We start from the raw sequence: 22785 nt of genomic DNA on the forward strand, positions 1-22785 counted from the left end.
AAATCGGTAAAAGCCCATTCCACTAGGAAGGTGGGCTCGGCCTGGGCGGCTGCCCGGGGTGTCTCGGCATTACAACTTTGCCGAGCTGCTACTTGGTCGGGGTCAAACACGTTTGCTAAGTTTTACAAGTTTGATACCTTGGCCGATGAAGACCTAAAGTTTGGTCAATCGGTGCTGCAGAGTCATCCGCACTCTCCCGCCCGGTATAGAGCTTTGGTATAATCCCATGGTTCTTTTGGTGTCCCCAACATCCTCAAGGACGTAATAGAAAACAGGATTTTAATACCTACCGGTAAATCCTTTTCTAGAAGTCCGTAGAGGATGTTGGGCGCCCGTCCCACTGCGTACTGTATCTGCAGTTTAGTTCTGGTTACACACAGGTGGTTGTGTTATGGTTTCTTCAGCTTGTTGCTGAATTTTGTTCATGTCCGTTGGCATGTGTTCAGTTGAATGCCATGTTGTTCGGCATGTTTATGGCGTGAGCTAGTATGATGCTCACCTTGTTGTTAATTCCTTTCCTCAAAATGTCCATCTTTCCGGGCACAGTTCCAAACTGAGTCTGGGGAGGGATATAGAGGGAGGAGCCAGGTCACGCCCCCTTTGAAAGTCTTAAAGTGCCCATGTCTCCTGCGGATCCGTCTATATCCCATGGTTCTTTTGATGTCCCCAACATCCTCTACGGATTTATAGAAAATGATTTACCGGTAGGTATTAAAATCCTGTTTATTCTTTTACCATCCATTCTCACTTGGAACATGTCTGTTCTCAAAGTATGGGCAATCATCAGCCTTTAATTCATTTTATCTTTCTCTGTTCATTGAAGGTTAAACCTTGTCTAGTTTGGACAGTTGTTGTTGTTTGACATACTTCAGTAATGTTGTTAGAGGTTCTTTGTTTGAGCTGCCTATTCCATTAATCATCTGGATGTGTTTTACAGTGACATTCCTGATTCATTCACAATACAGTTTGTTATTGTAGCATTCCATATATTATATAGACATTTGTTTTGAATATGAAATTACGGGCAGACACATTACTAAAGAGGTCTCATGAGTGGAGAACATATGTTTTGCAACCTTAAAGGTTGATATTTAACATTCCTAGGATTGACATGATACATTATGAATCCTGAATAAAGCTATGTCCCATAACTCTAAAAGATGATTACCTTGAAACTTTACGTATTCTTAAATCCATTTTACTGCCATAAAGAATGGTAAACAGTGTACAACACGTTTCTCTGGAGTCTACGGCTGATAGGCTAATTATCAGGCTACAGATGGGGAGTTGCAGCTGTCATTAGTGTTACTAAATGGAAGAAAGACAGTGTTTTTTTTTTTGTGTTTTTTTCCCCATTATGGGCCAGTTTTCTTTCCTTGAGTAATAATCTCATTCTTCCCAATAAATGTGTTCAATTTGAAAACTGTGTATGTAATTATTCCCTTGATCATATGTGATATGCCAAAGGATTAATCAGAACATAATAAAATGGATAAAAATTATTAAACCTCCCTAATATTATATCTCATGTACACTATTAATTACTGAAATCTGAACTATCTCAGATTGCACTTACAAGTTAGTTATCAGCATTACAGCAACCCTGTTATCTGCTTTAAATGCAGTATTTATAAATTGCTAATCTACCAAATGATTATTTTAATTAAGAATACAGACATAATATTATTTTCTCTTACGTCCTAGATGATGCTGGGGTACACATTAGTACCATGGGGTATAGACGGGTCCACTAGGAGCCATTGGCACTTTAAGAGTTTGAGAGTGTGGGCTGGCTCCTCCCTCTATGCCCCTTCTTCCAGACCCAGTTTAGAAAATGTGCCCGGAGGAGCTCCACAACTAGGGGAGCTCTACAGAGCTTCTTTAGTAAAAGTTTATTTTAGAGTTTATTATTTTACAGGGAGGCTGCTTGCAACAGCCTCCCTGCTTCGAGGGACTAAGGTGGGGAGTAGTGTCCGCCCTGCGGGGTCTGAGCCACTTTCTCCGCTGACAGGACACTGAGCACCTGAGGGGATCGAACGTTCCCCGCCACAGGGGATCGCTCACCCCGGCAGCATGCCACCACCCCCTTACAGAGCCAGAAGATCAGAAGAGGCGAGACAAGGGTAGGAGCGCAGCTCTGAGCGGCTGCGCTCCGTTAAGTCTCAGCGGCATACAGTGTTGGCGCTTTGAGGGGCGTCCTGAGCCAGCGTCTTAATACCCTACACTTGTCACCTACTTAACCGGAGACTGAATCCCCAGGCTAGCGTCACCATCCTCCGTACTCAGACGCTCAACAGGAGACGAAATCCCCCGCCTTGCGACGGAGTCCTCCGGCCAGTATAAAGAATTTGTGCGGGAAAGACGTGCCATCTTCAATGGGCGGAGCTTCTCCTCAGAGCGCACCCAGCAGCGTTCAGCACCATTTTCCTGCCTGCAGTTCCTGTACACAGACGCTGACAGAACTGTCCCTCCAAGCAACTCCAGCTATCCTGTGCGGTACCAGGGGGTTGTAGAAGGGGGGGAGGCGGTGAATTAGATCTGTGTAACTCAATACAAAAACAAGAACAGCGCTTCTAAAGAATCATGTATAATTTATTTAATTACACAAATTTAAAATGAAAACTAAAATCACAATACCGGACAGTATTTAGTTAAACTACACATCTGTCTGTATGAGAAGATTATACACTTGCATAGCCACACACACATGGTTAGACCATCAATTTAACAGCTTTTCAGTGGACAAATTAATCCAGCTTGATTAGTGCATTAGTCCTGATATTAGTAGATCTCATATATTTTTTAGTTATTGCATACAGCAAATTCAGTGCACTGATGTTGAACAAATGATTAGTCCAGCTGTGTTAGTATATTATTATATTGATTAGGCAGTTAAAGTGCATTTGCTTTGCAGAGTTAATAGCAGTGCTGTACAGCGTAGCACAAGCGGCTTTTATTTCACCTGATTAGCCAGTCTCTTAGACATCCAAAGACTCCTCCCGGCTCCTGGTGCTTTTAAACCTTTTGCGGTGCCATATCTGGAGTGTCCAATTTACAGGCTGCTGGAATATAATAGGTGTGCCGTATGTGATTAGCCGGTACCGGTCTAGAGTGACGGCTTACGCGTTTCTCCGCCTACAGCACATCAGCGTCTCTGAGGAAGCCAGTACACAGTGTGCGCTGATCAAATGTGTCCTTTATATGTAACAGCGCTGTGTGTGGGTTGGCTCTGATCTCTGTGTCTCTCTTGCCATTCTCAGGGGGGAAACTCTGTCTAACCTACCCTGTGTGTGTGTGGAGTGTTTGGGGTCTCCAGTTAGCTATTTCCAGGGACTCTGTGTCATATGCAGCTGAGGACATGTCCTCTCAGTATGATCTCATTCCATGTAATCAGGATTGCACTGTTGTAGCGCAGATACCAGCAAGGGAGCCGGAGTGGTTATCCTCTATCAAAACTTTGATTTCTCAGATTTCTGCTAAGGTTGCTCAGAATGAATCTGCAACTCAGGTTTTACAGAATTCTATGGCAGTTTGGTCTGGTTCTGTTACCTCAGGACCCCCCTCTGTGGGTTCCCACAAACGTGCTCTTGCCTAGATCATGCAAGACGACACGGATACCGACTCTGACATGGCAGATGGTGATGGGGACGTACTCAGGAGGGCCACATCTCTTGCAAAAGGGGTGCTGTTGATGATAGAGGCTATAAGAGATGTGTTGAATATTACTGACACAACACCTGAACAGGTTGAGGAGGCTTACTTCACTGACAATAAGAAAGCCTCGCTAACCTTCCCTGCGTCCAAAGAATTAAATGCTATTTTTGAAAAAGCATGGGAAAATCCAGAGAAAAAATTCCAGATCCCTAGGAAGGTTCTGGTTGCTTTTCCCTTCCCTGAGGAGGATAGAAAGAAATGGGAAAACCCACCCATAGTAGACGCATCTGTATCCAGACTCCAAAAAAGGTAGTATTACCTGTCTCAGGATCTACCGCTTTGAAGGAGCCGGCTGATCGCAAAATTGATACTACGCTCAAATCTATATACACGGCTTCAGGGGCGATACTCCATCCTACTATTGTCTGTGCATGGATTTCCAAAGCAATAGTAAAGTGGTCAGGCACGTTACTTGAGGATTTGGATACGTTAGATAAGAGTGACATTGAATTTGTTTCTCCGTAACATTCAGGATTCTGCAGGTTTTATGGTGGAATCCATGAAAGTTCAATGGCTGCAGGAATTTCTTCCATGTCCGTCTCAGCTCGTTGTGGACTGTGGCTGCGCCAGTGGTCTGCTGACGTGGAATCCATGAGATGTGTGGAGACCCTACCCTACACAGGTCAAGCTCTCTTTGGGGAAGCATTGGATGCATGGATCTCCACGGCTACAGCGGTGTCCCCTTTTCTTCCCTCAGCAGCTCGTGCTACGAAGAAACCTTTTTCTTCACCTGCATCTTAGTCCTTTCGGGTTTCTAAACCAAGAAAGACCAAACCGGCCAACACCTTCTTTAGAGGGGGCCGACCAAAATCCAAGAAACCTGCTGCGGCAGGTTCCCTGGAACAGAAGCCTGCTTCAGTTGCGCCAAAGTCCTCCGCATGATGGTGGACCGCACAGCCTGGAGGTAGAGCCGGTGGGGGTGAGACTCAGACATTTCAGTCACGTCTGGGTGTCATCCGGCCTGGACCCCTGGGTACTAGATATTGTGTCCCAGGGGTACCGGCTGGAATTTCAAGATCTCCCTCATCTGTTCTTCACATTGGGCTTGCCAGCTTTGCCGGCAGACAGGGCTACTTTACCCTTCTTCAATCCAGAAGTTGGTGGAGACACAGGTCCATTGTACCAGTCCCTCCTCAAATGCAAAACACGGGTTACTATTCGAACCTTTTCGTGGTACCGAAACCGGATGGTTCGGTCATGGCCCATTCTGAACTTAAAATCCCTAAACCCCTTTCTGACGGAGTTCAAGTTCAAAATTAAGTCTCTAAGGGCAGTGATATCAGGTCTGGAAGAGGGGAAATTCCTGGTATCCCTGGATATCAAGGAATTGTACCTCCACATTCCGATTTGGCTGCCGCATCAAGCTTATCCGATTCGCTCTGTTGGACTGTCATTTTCAGTTCCAGGCCCTACCATTCGGCCTCTCCACAACACCAAGGGTATTCACCAAGGTGATGGCAGAAATGATGGTTCTCTTCCTCAGGCAGGGGGTGAACATAATTCCGCATCTGGACGGTCTGCTGATAAAGGCATCGTCCAAGGGGAAGCTATTACGGTCAATAGCTCTCACGACCCAGCTTCTCAAGGAATATGGTTGGATCCTGAATGTCCCAAAATCACATTTGGAACCAGCCAGAAGGTTGTCCTTTCTGGGAATGATCCTCGACACTGAAGTGCAGAGGGTGTTTCTTCCGGAGGAAAAAGCGTTGGTGATACAAACGATGGTCCGGGATGTCCTGGAGCCAGCCCGGGTATCTGTACATCAGTGCATTCGCTTTCTGGGAAAAATGGTGGCCTCTTACGAGGCTCTGCAGTACATGAGGTTTCATGCTCGGTCCTTCCAACTGGATCTCCTGGACAAGTGGTCGGGATCCCATCTACACATGCACCAGAGAATACGTCTGTCGCCAAAGGCCAGGATTTTGCTGCTCTGGTGGCTGCAACTGTCTCACCTTCTGGAGGGCTGCAGGTACAGGATTCATCACTGGATCCTTCTAACCACGGATGCAAGTCTCTGGGGCTGAGGCGAAGTCACTCAAGGGGAAACCTTCCAAAGAAGGTGGTCAAGTCTGGAAGCCGGTCTGCCAATAAACATTCTGGAACTAAGAGCCATCTACAACGGTCTTCTCCAAGCGGCCCTCTTCTGAAAAATTGGGCCATTCAAGTGCAGTCGGACAATGTAACAACAGTGGCTTACATAAACCGACAGGGCGGAACGAAGAGCAGAGCTGTGATGTCCGAGGTAACAAGGATTATCATCTGGGCAAAAAAAAACGCGTTGGTGCTGTCAGCAATCTTCATTCCGGAAATAGACAACTGGGAAGCGGTCTTCTTCAGCAGACACTATCTCCATCCAGGGGAGTGGGGCCTCCATCCGGAGGTGTTCAAGGAGGTAACAGATCTTTGGGGTGTACCCCAGATCGACATGATGGCCTCTCGTCTCAACAAGAAGCTTCAGCGGTTTTGTTCCAGGTCGAGGGACCCGCAGCAGTTGCGGTGGACGCCCTGGTGACTCCGTGGGTGTTCCAGTCGGTGTACGTGTTTCCTCCACTCCCACTCATTCCAAGTGTTCTCAAACTTTTATAAGGAGAACAAGAGTTCAGGCAATCCTCATCGCTCCGGACTTGCCAAGAAGGTCTTGGTACGCGGATCTTCTGGATCTACTGCTAGAAGAGCCGTGGCCTCTGCCTCTTTGGGAGGACCTGCTACAGCATGGGCCGTTCGCCTATCAAGACTTACCGTGGCTACGTTTGACGGCATGGGGGTTGAACGCCAGATACTAGCTCGGAAAGGCATTCCGAACAAGGTTATTCCTACCCTGATACAGGCTAGGAAAGGAGTAACGTCAAAACATTACCATCGTATTTGGAAAAAATATGTATTTTGGTGCGAGTCCAAGAAGTTTCCTACGATGGAGTTTCAACTGGGACGTTTTCTCCTCTTCCTGCAAGCAGGTGTGGATATGGGCCTGAGGTTAGGATCCATAAAGATCCAAATTTCGGCCCTGTCCATTTTCTTCCAGAAACAGTTGGCTGCCCTCCCTGAGGTTCAGACTTTTTTGAATGGAGTTTTGCACATCCAGCCTCCCTTTGTACCACCTACGGCGCCTTTGGATCATAACGTGGTGTTGCAGTTCCTCCAGTCGGACCGTTGAGGTCAAGTTTCTCACATGGAAGGCTGTCACTTTGTTGGCCTTAGCTTCTGCTAGACGTGTGTCGGAGTTGGGGGCTTTGTAATGTATAAGCCCATACTCGATCTTCCATGAGGATAGAGCTGAGCTTCGGACACGTCAGCAGTTTCTTCTGAAGGTTGTGTCGGCATTTCATATCAACCAACCTATTGTGGTGCCAGTTGCCACTGACTCCTCAAGGTCCTTTGATGTTGTAAGGGCTCTAAAGATCTATGTGAGGAGGACTGCTCGTCACAGTGAGTCGGACTCTCTGTTTGTCCTGTATGATCCCCCAAAAAATGGGTGTCCTGCTTCTAAGCAGACGATCTCTCACTGGATCAGGTTCACTATCCAGCATGCGTATTCTATGGCAGGCTTGCCGTGTACTACGTCTGTTAAGGCCCACTCTACTCATAAGGTGGGTTCTTCCTGGGTGGCTGCCCGGGGTGTCTCGGCATTACAACTCTGCCGAGCGGCTACTTAGTTGGGGTCGAATACGTTCGCAAAGTTCTATAAGTTCGATACTTTGGCCTCTGATGACCTAATGTTTGGTCAATCGGTTCTGCTGGAGCCTCCACGCTCTCCCTCCCGATCTGGGTGTTTGGTACCTCCCCATGGTACTAATGTGGACCCCAGCATCCTCTAGGACGTAAGAGAAAATAGGATTTTAATTACCTACCGGTAAATCCTTTTCTCGTAGTCCGTGGAGGATGCTGGGCGCCCGCTTCGTTATTCTGCAGTGGTTATTTAGTCCAGTACTGCTTAGTTCTTCGTAAGTACTGTTTTGTTACTTGGTAAGTAATCCTGTTCAGCCATTGTTGATGTTTCAAGCTAGTTAGCTTGTGTGAGCTGGTTTGAATCTCGCCACTATCTGTGTAATATCCTTCTCTCGAAGATGTCCGTCTCCTCGGGCACAGTTTCTAGACTGGGTCTGGTAGGAGGGGCATATAGGGAAGTGCCAGCCCACACTCTCAAACTCTTAAAGTGCCCATGGCTCCTTGTGGACCCGTCTATACCCCAAGGTACTAATGTGGACCCCAGCATCCTCTACGGACTACGAGAAAGGGATTTACCCGTAGGTAATTAAAATCCTGTTTAATGGAGTCTAATATGATCAATACATTCAAAATAATGCCTTAATTTGTATAAAAAGATAACTAAATAAGATACAGTAGTATTATATTGCAAATCAGTTCTACAAAATAAGCAGAATTAAAGACAGACATTGAAAAGTTTCATATTTTTGTGTAACATTCCCATGGGTAGGTAAATCACGGAACGATTCTGGATAGCAGGTCAACCTCAAAAGTAACGATAAAGTCCTAATTCCAGGCCACAATTTTAAAGCATTGGAGCAGATGTAATAAGCCTGGAGAAGTGATAAAGTAGTGATAAGTGGAAGGTGAATCGCACCAGGCAGTCATTACTGGTTTGAAAAATGATAGTTAGGAGTTGGTTGGCTGGTGCGTTATCACTTTCCACTTATCACTTCTTTAACACTTCTCTGGGTTTAATACAGCTGCCCCATTGTTTTGATGTCCCCTCCCGTTTAAGAATGAGGACCGTAAAAGTATGTGTGTGGGTATGCTATTTGGTTGTAAGACCTTTATTAAAATATATTTCTTCAGGATTTATAAATTACATTTATTTTCACTAGCATATCGTATAAATGTAATTGCATTCAGTTGTCAGAGTAAAATCTTCAAAAAAAGCACATAAGATAGTTCATTATCTATATAATTCATAAGGTCAGTTCAGTCTCCTGAATTCATATGCAGCGCGACTAGTGCAGCTGCACATACTGTAGGCAGACAGGGCATACCTAGCGCCTCAGGACCCGGCTGGCCTCAATGAGTAAGTAGCAGTCCTACTAGGGAGTGGCGTAAAGATGGGGGCAGGATGAACTTAGGTAATGTGGGATATACTGGTCCCTTTATTATTGAAATTTTAATTATTTTTAGGAAGATATGTTATTCCATGTTCTCTCTGATTGGTAGTTCTGGTTGACCTAGTTTATGCATGTTATGAATGTGTGCTGCGGTCTTACATAAGGATCATAAATGGTTTTCTTTGATGTGTTGTTCTTTCAATAAATAATTTAAACACCTAATATGGTAAATGGCATTTTATTTATATTGCAGTAAGGGGCATTTCAGTCACCTAAGCTTAAGTTATCTAGTTATTCCCAAAAAGTCTTCCTACAGATCTGTGTATGAAGGCTTGCTCAAATCCTTCTGTCTCTTCATGTAATCCCAGACAGATTTGATGATGTTGAGATCAGTGCTCTGTGGGGGCCATGTCATCACTTCCAGGACTCCTTGTTCTTCTTTACGCTGAAGATAGTTATTAATGACTTTGACTGTATGTTTGGGGTCATTGTCCTGATGTCCATGATGTGTCTTTTATCTGATGCACTAAGTTTCCTTGTCCGACCACTGTGTATATGGTCCTCAACGTTGCCTTTTTCTTTGTGCTTCAGTGCTGAGAAATACAGATAGGCACTTTATCCATCATGCAGTACAATCAAGTAGGCCAGATTTATTCTGCAGCAGGGCAATGACCCCAAACATACAGCCAAGGTTCACTAGTTCATCTCTGAATTATTCTAATACCTTATGGCATACAAAGCAATTTTGTCTTTACATACTGTACGTACGTACGTACGTACGTAGTTGTGTTCAGGGTTTTTTTAAATTTGATTTCCTAAGTAGTTTTAAAAGGGTGTGCATTATTATGACGAACCATATGGTCAACAGGTATCAAAGGCCGACATATGAGAAGTTCGACATTGAAAATGGTAGACACAAAAAAAAGTCTCCAGCATATTTTCGGTGTCATCTTCGCAGTTAGAGCACAGGGAGCCCCATTTAGTGTCCTCTGTCCCATTTTCGCTCGACATGCTGTGGGCAAGGTGCCTAGCTCTGCTACCGCTGCACTCAGCACAGGTTACTATTCCCAATCATAATCCACATAGTAAAACCTGAGATGTGGGGGAAATTTTTATTTTTTCAAATGTTGTGTCGGCAGTTGTCATGTCAGCCATTTGAACCTGTTGACTATATGCACTGTGGACCTTTTAAACAACCTTTTCACTGTCGAGATACCGTTCCAAAGGGGTGTTTTTTGTTGGTTAACTAATTTTCCGGGTCTTTTTCTCAGGCATGGGGGGAATTCAATTGGGAACTAAGTAAAAAAAAAAAAAATCTGCGCCCAATTTTGGATTACCGCTGGTATGCACGCTTTCGATACCCCTGGTTGGTATTCAATAAAAAAAAAAAAAAAAAATGGTAACAGAATTTACAGCACTGAAAACCCCGAGGCGTGTAAAGGGGGAAAAAAAGTCTAACCTTTCTGGGGGTCTCCGGTGGTCTGAGTGTCTACCGGTGGTCTCGCCTCCATCTGCTGACTGGAGAGGGGTAGCTGGGAGGTGCAAGGGCTGCTGGGAGATGTAGTTCTCTCAGTGGCTGGCTCTGGGGGAGGGTGGAATGCATGACATGGGGGTTACACACACTCATGCACACACACATACTATACACACACAGTCACACATATTTCCAAACACCCCCCACACACACTCACTTCTATAGAAATCGATGCGTCTCATTTTTGTGTCCTGCAATAAAATACCAAAACCCGCAGCTGCAGTAAAGACCAGGGCCAATATTTACTAAAAATCCGAGTTTGTCCGATTTCCCAACACGGGAATTCACTAAGCACAAATCTCGGCAGTGTTTGGGCTATTCGTAATGGTTTGATTGGCAAAGTTCAGAAATACGAATGAATAGATCATCGGTCAAATGCGACTGTTGTTTCATACAACACGGGTATTCACTATTCATTCGTATTTGGGTGTTAGTCTCTGAGTGCTCAAGTGCGGGTGTATTTTTTTTTGCGAATCGTTAAAAAAAGCAGCAAAAAATAGACCTGCTTTTTCCAGTCGAGTTTGGATAACCATGCACGGATCAGTGAGATCTGTGCATGGTTATCTATGGGAAAGGGTCTGTATACTGTAAAAACTGGGGGGGGAAATTGCGTGGGGTCCCCCCTCCTAAGCATAACCAGCCTCGGGCTCTTTGAGCCGGTCCTGGTTGAAAAAAATATGGGGAAAAAAATGACAGGGGTTCCCCCATATTTGATCAACCAGCATCGGGCTCTGCGCCTGGTCCTGGTGCCAAAAGTACGTGGGACAAAAAGCGTAGGGGCCCCCCGTATTTTTGGAACCAGCACCGGGCTCCACTAGTCATAGAGATAATGCCACAGCCGGGGTACACTTTTATCTTGGTCCCTGCGGCCCTGGCATTAAATCACTAACTAGTCACCCCTGGCCGGGGTACCCTGGAGGAGTGGGAACCCCTTAATTCAATGGGTCCCCCCTCCAGCCACCCAAGGGTCAGGAGTGAAGCCCGAGGCTGTCCCCCCATCCAAGGGCGGCGGATGGGGGACTGATAGCCTTGTGAAAAAAATAGAATATTGTTTTTGTAGCAGTACTACAAGTCCCAGCAAGTCTCCCCGCAAGCTGGTACTTGGAGAACCACAAATACCAGCATGCGGTGGAAAAACGGGCCTGCTGGTACCTGCAGTACTACTACAAAAAAAATACCCAAATAAAAACAGAACTCACACACCTTGAAAGTAAAACTTTATTACATACATGCACACCTACATTCACACATACTTACCTATGTTCACACGAGGGTCGGTCCACTTCTCCAAGTAGAATCCATGGGGTACTGAAAATAAAATTATACTCACAAAAATCCAGTGTAGATCGGTCCTCTTCTGAGCTTGTAGTAGTACTGCAGGTACCAGCGGGCCCGTTTTTCCACCGCATGCTGGTACTTGTGGTTCTCCAAGTACCAGCTTGCGGGGGAGGCTTGCTGGGACTTGTAGTACTGCCACAAAAAAACAATATTCTTATTTTTACACATGGCTATCAGCCCCCCATCCGCAGCCCTTGGATGGGGGGACAGCCTCGGGCTTCACCCCTGGCCCTTGGGTGGCTGGGAGGGGATCCCTTGATTTAAGGGGTCCCCACTCCTCCAGGGTACCCCAGCCAGGGGTGACTAGTTAGTGATTTAATGCCAGGGCCGCAGGGACCTATATAAAAGTGTCCCCCGGCTGTGGCATTATCTCTGACTAGTGGAGCCCGGTGCTGGTGTTAAAAATACGGGGGACCTCTACGGTTTTTGTCCCCCGTATTGTTGGGACCAGGCGCAGAGCCCGGTGCTGGTTGTTAAAATATGTGGGAACCCCTGTCAATTTCCCCCCCATATTTTTGCAACCAGGACCGGCTCAAAGAGCCAGAGGTTGGTTGTGCTTAGGAGGGGGGACCCCATGCAATTTTTTTCTTGATTTTTAACACTTTAGTTTTTTTTTTTTTAAAGGTGCACAATGAAGCCCTGCACGGATCTCACAGATTCGGCCGGGATTCCTTGTGTTTTGTCAGGCAGTGTTTTACTCATCACTCCCGTAAAACACTGCCTGACATTACGAATCACATCGACATCGGAAAAGACGAATGTTGCAAACTCGGCAGCTTAGTAAATGACCGTATCAGGATTCAAAAAGTTGCAGTAAAATGCAGCCGATACCATTCGAGTTCAAACACCCTTAAAAACGGCTAAAACACGAATGTTAGTAAATATACCCCCAGGGTTTTTTTTTTTTTTACATTTCCCACCAGCAATAGTCTCTTTTCTACTTTTTCTGCTTGTATCCAAGGCTAACCCTGTACTGTTCAACCCTTTGCAGGATAAGCATTTAGTTTGTAAGCAATCACAGAAATTTGCAGCTGGTGTACATTGATAGTTTTTTGGGGGTTTTTTTTCTTTCTTTTTTTGAAGTACTGTATGTGTTGCTAATTAATTTTTTATATTATGTATTCTGCTGTTTTTTTTACATGTATTCTATTTTAATTTGCAGGGCCGACCTGTTGGGGATTGTGACTTTAACGTCCGATTGTCCTGCATTGAAAAGGAGATAATATTTCCTAGACATGAGAAGATGAAGACAGGACATATAGATAAAGCACATGAACCATTTAGTGTTCGAAACAAGCCATTTTTTGACATACATGCTGCAAGAAAGGTACACACATAAAATTATATTGAAACTGCTTTGTCTTGTATGAAAGAGTGCAGTGTTTTTTGTTTGTTTTTTCTTGGTCTTATCTCAGGGCGGATGTTGAATGTTATGCTTAACATTGAAATTCTAAATTTGAGGTTAATTTTTAGGGCCAGATTCATTTTGCGCAGTAATTTACCTAATTGGTCTGCTGGGGCTATTTAATTACAGCCTGTGATAAGCTTATAGGCTGCACTTAACACTGTTTCTGCAGCGGGGTACACTGTGTTCCATAGGGAATACATCGGGGTGTAGAGATGGATCTTGATCCAGAGGCACCAACAGGCTTAAGCTTTAGACTGTCCCAGAATGCATTGCGGGGCCTCCTCTATAATCACGCCTCCAGGCACTGTGAGCTCAGTTTTAGAGTTGGTGCCTGCATGAAGCAGGTCACTTAACAGGGGGGGCTGCACTAGGCAGCCCTGAAAAAGCTCCTTCACCTCCCCAGCGGCGTCACATAGTCCCTCTGGCTCTGTTCCTGGGTACTTGCGGCAGAGGCGCTCCGGTTCCTAGGCACACCACAGCAGACGCTCTCCTGGATCGTGTGGCTGCTTCTAAAGGAGGAGGTAAGAGGGTCCCCGAGGCGGGACCCGCCATTAAATCGCGTTCCGGTCACGGTCTAAGAAGACGAACCGCGACTCTGGTGTGGACACTGTGACAGAGCAGGGACCCCACTATATCCACCAGGGCATGGGAGCACAGGTTGCATAGTAAAATATTCACTTTAATAAGGCTCCATAGTACCCGGTGGTTAGGACCAGCTTAGGGGAAAAGGCACTTGACCTGTAGCCCTTCCCCCAGCTCCGGACGCCATCTACTGCTGTTGGAGGGATGCCTGAAGTCTATTACTCTCTTACGGGTGTTGTACATATTCCACAATTTCGTCCTCTTGGGGCTGCAAAATAGATGACTGGATCAGGCATTAGAGGAAGAGCTGCCCGAGGATATATGTGACAATGCCAGACATTCCCTGTCTCACAATACCACCACCACCTTTTTCTTCACCAGGAGGCATCCCCTGAGGCAGGTGTGTTGGCTGCCAAGGCATCAAATACGTCTGTCCAGGCTCGCCGTATTCTGTATTCTGTGGTTGAAGTCGTGGATGGTGGACCCGGACTCCAAAGGTCCTTGGAGGAATTACCCTTTTATTGGGAACGTCTTATTTGGGGAAGACCTAATTAAAAATGGGGTCTGAATCAGCGGCTACTATGACTCCCTTCTCCCAAATGCAACTCCTTCTGCACAGAAGGCAAAAGGTACCAATTTTCTCTGCTTTCGGCCTTAAGGGAAAGCGAATGTCAGGCATACCCGAGATTGTCTCGTGCTCCCAACAACCACTAAGCCCAAGGCCTAACATTCCTGGGCTGCTTGTCAGCCTGCTTCTCATGACAAGCCTGCTGCATGAGGGTATAGGCCTCCCCCTTTTGGGATCCCTGGGTGGGGGGTTGACATCTACGATTCATCCAGGTCTGGTTAATGACCACTTCAGATGCATGGGTGCGAGAAGTTGTTGCTCACGGGTGCGCAGTCTCTTCCCAGAGATGTCCCCCTTGCCAGTTCTGCACATCGGTATCCGTTAAAAAGGCGCAAGCTCTACTGATGGTTGTGCGCTCCCTCCTGGATACAGGAGTGGTACTGCCGGTACCTCTGTCCCAGAGAGGCAGAGGATATTACTCGACCCTGTTTCTAGTCCCGAAACTTGATGGGTCTTTCCGGCTTTTTCTCAACCTCAAATTACTGAACAAGTTTGTGAGCGTGTTCAAGTTCTGTATGGAAACACTGCGCTGCGGTCAATTGTACTAGCCATGGACCCGTAGACTATATGGTATCCATGGTTATACAAGATGCTTACCTGCGTATGCCTATTGCCATATTGCATCAGCAATGTCTGCGGTTTGCTATTGGCAACCTTCACTATCAATTCCAGGCTCAGTCGTTTGGACTGGCCATGGACCCTCGGGTCTTCACCAAGGTTATGGCCATGATGACGGCTCATCTCCATCGCCAGGGAGTTAGGTTCCTGCCGTATCTGGATGATTTGCTGATTCTGGCAAACTCCCACGATTTCCTCCGTCATCTACAATGGACTGTAAACTTCCTACAAGCCCACGGGTGGCTCACCATCTGGAAGAAGTCTTAGCTGGTCACTGCTTGGGGCATGGTGCACCTGGGGGCACTACCGGACATACACAGTCAATGGCTGTTTCTGTCTCCAGAGAAGGTCCTGAAACATCATGACAGGATTAGATACTTCCTTTCTCGCCCAAGAGAGTCGGTATACTCGGTGATGCAAGTACCAGGCCTCATGGTGTTGGCTTTCGACATGGTAGAGTACGCTCAATTCCTTTCCCGCCCTCTACAGAGGTTAATCCTTTTCAAGTGGGATGGCCTGCCTCATTGGATCAGGTCTCACATGATCTCCTTGACTCCGGAGGTTTGCCTGTCGCTGACCTGGTGGCTACAGGACCAGCAGTTGAGCAGGGGCCTTCCCTTCTGGACCCCAACTGGGTCCTACTAACTACGGACACCAGTCTGAAGGGTTTGGGAGCACGGTGTTGGAGCAACACTTTTTCCAGGGTCGGTGGACCATGGAGGAATCACGCCTCCCGATAAACATTTTGGAATTGCTGGCAGTGTGCAATACATTGTCTCTCGCCCTGCCTCTGATACAGAACAGGCCTGTTCAAGTACGGTCAGACCACGCCATCACGGTGGTGTACATAGACCATCTGGGCGACACTCAAAGCCACATGGCAATGATGGAAGTGTCCAAAATCCTTTGTTGGGCGTAACGCCTTCTGCCAGCAATATCAGCAGTGTTCATTCTGGGAGTCTTCAACTAGGAAGGTGATTTCCTCAGTCTTCAGGATTTGCACGCCGGAGATTGGAGTCTTCATCATGAAGTCTTTCAACTCCTAGTGAACAAGTGGGGCCTACCAGATGTAGACCTGATGGCGTCTCGACACTATTACAAGGTTCTAGTCTAAGGATCAAGAGCCAGGGATCCTCAAGCAGCGTTCGTGGACGCTATGGCAATTCCATTGAACTTTCGGCTGCCCTACGTGTTCCCTCCAGTGTCACTCCTGCCTTGGGTACTACGGAAGTACAAACAAGAAAGAGGAATACTACTTCTAGTCCCTCCAGCATGGCCCAGGCGGCATTGGTTTTCAGACCTGCAGGGTCTGTCGATAGAGCGTCCTCTTCTACTTCCTCAATTCCCAGACTTCCTCATTCAGGGCCCTTGTGTCTATCCAGACCTGGCCAGAATGGCTTTGACGGCATGGCTCTTGAAGCTTTACTCCTGAGGGCAAAAGGATTCTCCGAGGCAATCATACAAACTATATGCTGAATGCCCGCACACCGGCATCTGCGCGGATTTATTATAGGGTCTAGAATTCTTTTTTTTTTTCTATGTTTTTATTTACATTTTTCTTTTAAACATTTTCGTTACAATACCAACAAGGCAGTAATTGAAATGATAGATGAAAAACAATACAGTGGAAAATTACTGTAATACAAAATGTTGTATCCAAAATATAGAATCCGTAAAGTATCAAAAGGTTATATAACCAATCAGGAAAAAGCAATCTTCCAAGGAGAGAGAATAGAGAAAGAGAAAAAAAAAAAAAAAAAAAGGAGGAGAAGAAGGTATAGAAGAGTAGGAAAAGGGAAAGAAAAGATGTACGATGTAAAGAAAAGAGGAGAGGGAAAGGATTGCCTGTACCCCAGCAACTCCAATAAAAATAAATAAAAAGGGGGGGGGTGTCAACTCAATCGAATGGGGGGATCAGACAGAAATGCTGTAGTCTCATACCATAGAGTTGTACGAAAACAATTGTGAATCTGAGTCTTTATTGAAATGTTTAAAGTATCAATAAAGGATTCCCAAACATCAAAAAATTTCTCAATGCGTTGTTCTTTATGTAGTGAAGTCTCCATCCAATCCATCTTAAACACGTGAAAGAGTTTATCTTTAAACATTTGTAAGGAAGGAGGAGATGGATGTATCCATTGCTGTAAAATACATTTATTCGCCGCAGCTGATAGAATCAACAATAGCTTGCGACAACCCGGAGATATTCTAGAAGTGGTTGTCGGTATACCAAAAATGGCCCATTCAGGGGACAATGGTAGAAAATTAACTAAATCTGAAATGGCTAATTGTTTTATTTGAAGACAGAATTTCTTAATATGAATACAATCCCACAAACAGTGAAAAAGAGTAGCCTCAGGTCGAGTGCATTTTAAACATGTCGAAGTGGAAGACATCCCCATTAATTGACAACGAGAGGGTGACAGATAGCCCCTATAAAAAATTCTGAAGAACATTTCCTGGTACATAATAGTTGGAAGGGTGTGATTGGAATATAAAATCGCTTTTAGAATGACTGCTTCACTAAGATCAGGAAAGTGTCTCTGTCATCTAGTAATGCCAGTGTCATAGTGGCCTTCATAATACGGTGTTCGTAATATTTTGTAGAACATAGAAATAGCTCCTCTAGCATTAAATAAAGATTGAAAGGCCATATCCAACTGGTTCGTCCAGTCCATGGGAGAAAGATAAGAAATCACTTTGGAAACATAATGTTGTGCTTGCAAAAAGGCTAAATTATGAATTTGTAAAAAATAAAATTTAGAATGAGCCTGAGAAAAAGTAAGAGTACGTTGTATGGTTGCATTAGTAAGCTGACTAACTGCAGTAAGCCCCTGTTGAGCCCACAAAGTGAAGGGGGCAGAGGCCAAACCGTGTTGGAAGTTTACATTGCCAAGTAAAGGAAGAAACAAAGAGTATGAAGCGTTAAGTCTCCACTTATTGCGGATCATATGCCAAACTGACCATGCTGACATTAAGAGAGGGTTGTCTAATATTTCTGTTGGGATGTCAGATTTATGAAAATGCAAAAAACAAATCAAATCTATATTGGTAAGAAAGGATTGTTCCACTAAATAATTGGAATATAATTCAGAATGTGAAATCCAATCCTTAATATGTCTACACACAGCAGCATAATTATAGATTTCCATATTTGGAAAGTTAATGCCTCCTTCAGATTTGGTTCTTTGTAACAACCGGAGACTAAGGCGAGGTTTTGTTTTTTTCCAAATAAATTGTCGGAAAGCCGCATCAATTCGTTTAAGATCTGTCTTGGTAAACACAAGTGGCAGAACCTGAATAGGGTACAGCAGTTTCGGAAAGGTAATAATCTTTATAAGGTTAGCTCTTCCCAGATAAGATAACCGTAAATGTTGCCAACCATCCAACTCCTTAAGAACTGTATCAATAGTACTTTTTATATTAATGGTATATAAATCATAAATATTTATAGGAAGGCGAATCCCTAAGTAAGAGATATAAGTATCTGCCCATTTCAGATTACCAACCTGTAATGTACTTTTACGAAAGGAAGCGCATAAGGCCATAATAGATTTGGAGTGATTTATGGTAAAACCTGATATCTTACCAAAGTCTTCTAATTTAGAGAGAAGGGGCAATAAACATTCATGCGGATTAGAAATAAAAAGTCGAAGATCATCAGCAAAGGCGGCTATCTTAACTTCTGTACTGCCATAGGACATACCTCGGAAAAGGGGCCAGGATTGGAGAACTCTTAGCAAGGGATCTAATGCAAGATTGAAAAGTAAGGGGGATAAAAGGGCATCCCTGTCGAGTTCCCCTGAACATTTGAATAGGGTCACCTAAAAGACCATTGATTAACAATTTTGTCCTGGGGGAGTTATACAGATATTTAATTAAATTAATGAAGGAAGATTCAAACCCTCGCTTTTGCAATACAGCATATAAATGGGGCCATAAAACTTTATCGAATGCCTTTTCGGCATCCAAACTTAACAATATATTAGTAGAATGATTCTGAGTTGCTGAAGAATATAAAGCCGCTACCGCCAAGCGAACATTTGTGAACCATGTTCCTACCATGAGTGAAACCAGATTGGTGGGACGTCAGGAGAGAAGGAAGGATTGTTTGCAAGCGAGTAGCCAGAATTTTTTAAAGAATTTTGTAATCCTGATTCAAGAGAGTAATGGGTCTATATGAGGTTACTAAATCAGGATTTTTATTGGGTTTCAATAACAATTTAGTTTAAGCATCATTAAATGTAGGATATTTAAGATTACCCTCCTGAATCTGTTTGAAAACATGAGTCAGGGAGGGAATAATATCATCCCTCAGTATCTTATAATAGTTCCCATTAAATCCGTCAGGACCCGGCGATTTGTTAAGACGCAAGCTATCAATGGCAAACCCAATATCTTCCTCTGTTATATCACTAGAAAGGAATTCTTTCTGTTGAGCTGTTAGATATGGTAGATTGGCTTCTTTAAGAAAGGAGTCTGATAAAAGGGGATCAATTGGAGAATCCTCATAAAGAGAAGTAAAGTATGAATGAAATACACTGTTAATATCAGCAGGTTTAGCAGCCACCACACTAGAGTTTGGGTCCAAGATTTTCATAATAAATTGTTTCTTCCGTTGTCGACTTGCCATATAAGCTAAAACTTTCCCCGACTTACCCCCCCCAGCGGTAATAAGTGTTTTTAGAATAATCTAATTTGGTTTGAGCCTCTTTCATAAGAAAAGACTCCAAAATTTGTTTATGATGTAAATAAATAGATTTATTATCCGCTGTTGAAAACTGCAAATAATGACGGTAGGCTTCCTTCAGTCTGTTTTTTAAAGAATGTAATGTCTTCCTGTGAGTCCGATAACGTTTGGCTATGTAAGAGATCACATGCCCTCTCATCACTGCCTATGAGGCCTCCCAAAATAAAACGGGGTCGTCCCAGTGTTCTAAGTTATCGTCTACATCATAGGTCTTCAACCTGTGGCCCTCCAGCTGCTGCGGAACTACACATCCCAGCATGCCCTGCCTCAGTTTTACCATGCCTTAATAGCAAAACTGTGGCAGGGCATGGTGGGATGTGTAGTTCCGCAGCAGCTGGAGGGCCACAGGTTGAAGACCCATGGTCTACATATTCCCTCTATTTGGCTTTCAAATATAATTGAAAATCATCATTCTGGGAAAGGAAGGAAGGGAAACGCCAAATGCGTGAGGAGTACCAAGGAATAGACCTGGTTAAATCAAAAAGTATAGGGGCATGATCTGAGATAATGATAGGGTTTATGGGTCTAGAATTCCTACTTCACCTGTTGTGCTGCTAAGAATTACGATGCTTATAAATTCAGTACTTCCAGACTTCTGGCTTTTTTGCAACAAGGCCTGGATCTAGGACTTTGTCTGGCCTCCCCCAAGGTTCACATATCTGCCTTGTCGGTGTGGTTTCAGAGAAAAATTGCGTCTATACTAGACGTTCATACATTCACTCAGGGCGTACTGCGGATTCAACCTTCCTATGTCCCTCCTGTGGCTCCATGGGATTTGTCTTATGTCCTGAATACCCGGCAAGAGTCTCCATTTGAACGTCTTGAGTCAGTGGACCTTAAATGGTTCACAGCGAAGGTCCTGTTTTTGCTGGCTATTGCCTCTGCTAGAAGGGCGTCAGACTTCGGCGCTTTGTCCTGTCGTCCACCCTTTTTGATATTTCTTTGTGACCGAGCAGTTCTTAGAGCTCACCCTGGTTATTTACCTAAGGTGGTGTCATCTTTTCACCTTAATCAAGAGATTGTGTTTCCAGCCTTCATCTTTTCCGAATTGTCCTCCAAAGAACGGTCTTTGGATGTGGTACAGGCTCTCCGTATATATGTGAATATACAGTATATATACCTCTATCATGAGGTCAAATACCCTCTTTGCACTGTTTGGTTTCCACAAACGTGGCTGGCCTGCGAATAAGCAATCTTGGCCAAATGGATTATAATGGTGATTGCACAAGCTTATGCGCAGGCTGGGCTCCCAGCTCCTGCTGCTAATAAAACCCATTCTACTCGGTCTGTTGGACCCTCTTGGGCGGCCCTTAGTGGCGCCTACGCATAGCAGTTGTGCAAGGCGGCTACGTGGTCCTCAGTGAACACGTGTATTAGGTTCTATGCTATTGATACTTCTGCGTCCCAGGATGCTACCTTTGGACGCCGGGTTCTCATACCCGCTAAGGTGCATCCTCCTCCCTTGAGGAACTGCTTTAGGACATCCCTGATGTATTCCCTGTGGAACACAGTGTACCCCGCTGCAAAAAAGGAGATTTATGGTAGACTTACCATGGTTAAATCTCTTTCTGCGAGGTACACTGGGTTCCACAGGGTGCCCACCCTGGTGCACTTAGCTTCTATGGGTTTGTATGGCATTAGCCGCTAGTCCGGTCTCCTGTCGTGAGAACGTGGTTTTATGTGGCTAACATCTCCCTTCTCTTTTACCTGCTTCTGCATTGGACTGGTTAACAAATCTGAGCTCACAGTGCCTGGAGGCGGGGTTATAGAGGTGGCCCCACAATGCATTCTGGAACAGTCTAAAGTTTTAGCCTGTTGATGCCTCTGGATCAAGATCCATCTCTACACCCCAATGTATTCCATGTGGAACCCAGTGTACCTTGCAGAAAGAAATTTAACCATGGTAAGTCTACCATAAATCTCCTTTTTCTGTTCAAGACTGAGGGAGGCTCAAACAAAAATCAGCAGTAAGTGCTCTTATCGCTGGTGCTGCAAATGCATTAACCCATAACTCTGAGTTCTGTTTACAGAATCTATGAGTTAATGCTGGTTAACGACTGTTTGTATTGTGAAAAAGGGTCTGTAATTGATTAGCGTCAGCGCTTTTCCCTGTGCAGTAAATTACCACTGTTAATTGAATCAGGCCTTTAGTCTTCTAGCCAATTCTTGTCTTCCGAGGTCACTAGGTTGCTGAAATAGAAGTTATATCAAGGAATCTCCTTTCGAGGCCCTACTAATATTCTTTTTCTCTATTCATATTTTATCATTCATACCATGCAACATTTGTCTTTCTTGCCTCATTGGGGCATAACTTCTAAATACACACATCATATGTTCCATTTTAGTAGAAGCCAGTTAACCTGTCAATATGTTTTTAAAGAGAAGGTATAAATTGGAGCATCCGTAAGAAAGTCTCCAAAACACAGAGAGAATATACAAACTATGGAGATTAGAACCCTGGTTGGACACTAATCCATAACCATTATTATTCTACTAGACACTATCACCCATATTTATCTGTTTTCTGAATTTATTTAAACTCCGATTACTCAAGGTTATGCCTTTGTTTCTCAGACCGATCACGGTGATAATCAAGTAAGGAGTATTTCCGTTGTCTATTGGTGATTTTACACCAAGGGCTCAATTGCTTGAGATAGTGAAGCTAGCTTGTTCACGGTTGTAGTTGCACTCCACCAATGTTCATATTTATCAGTTTGTCATGAAAGGATAATGAGGGGTTATTCAGGTTTGTTAGCAAACAAAAAAAGCACACTAATGGGCAAAACCATGTGCACTGCAGGTTGGGAAGATGCACCATCTGCAGAGAAAGTTAGGTTATGGTGGGTTATTTTGTTTCTCTGCAGGGTAAATACTGTCTGCGCAATTTCTACACTGCAATTTAGATTTCAGTTTGAACACACCACACCCAAATCTAACTCTCTCTGCACATGTTATATCTGCCACACCTGCAGTGCACATGGTTTTGCCCATTAGTGTGTTTTTTTGGTTTGCTAACGAACCTGAATAAGACCCCATGTCTGTGCACTGTAAATTAAGTTAAATGAGTTATTTGAAGTGTAAATATACAAATACGTATAAGAGGGAGCGTCATGCCTAAAATAACTTACACACCAAGTGGAATAATTTTAGCAGAAT

General features: G+C 44.5%; 1 protein-coding gene across 2 annotated transcripts in view; it reads left to right on the forward strand.

The window, feature by feature from the left end:
• The window catches only part of RNGTT (RNA guanylyltransferase and 5'-phosphatase), a 945165-nt gene that overhangs the window by 443028 nt on the left and 479352 nt on the right, over positions 1-22785 (forward strand). For both annotated transcript variants that reach the window (XM_063916923.1, XM_063916922.1), the window contains exon 11: positions 12806-12970. In XM_063916923.1, coding sequence (XP_063772993.1) covers positions 12806-12970 — 165 coding nt within the window. The remainder of the gene's footprint in view (positions 1-12805; positions 12971-22785) is intronic.

This window comes from Pseudophryne corroboree, chromosome 4 (assembly GCF_028390025.1).
Source record: "Pseudophryne corroboree isolate aPseCor3 chromosome 4, aPseCor3.hap2, whole genome shotgun sequence".
NCBI classification, from domain to species: domain Eukaryota; kingdom Metazoa; phylum Chordata; class Amphibia; order Anura; family Myobatrachidae; genus Pseudophryne; species Pseudophryne corroboree.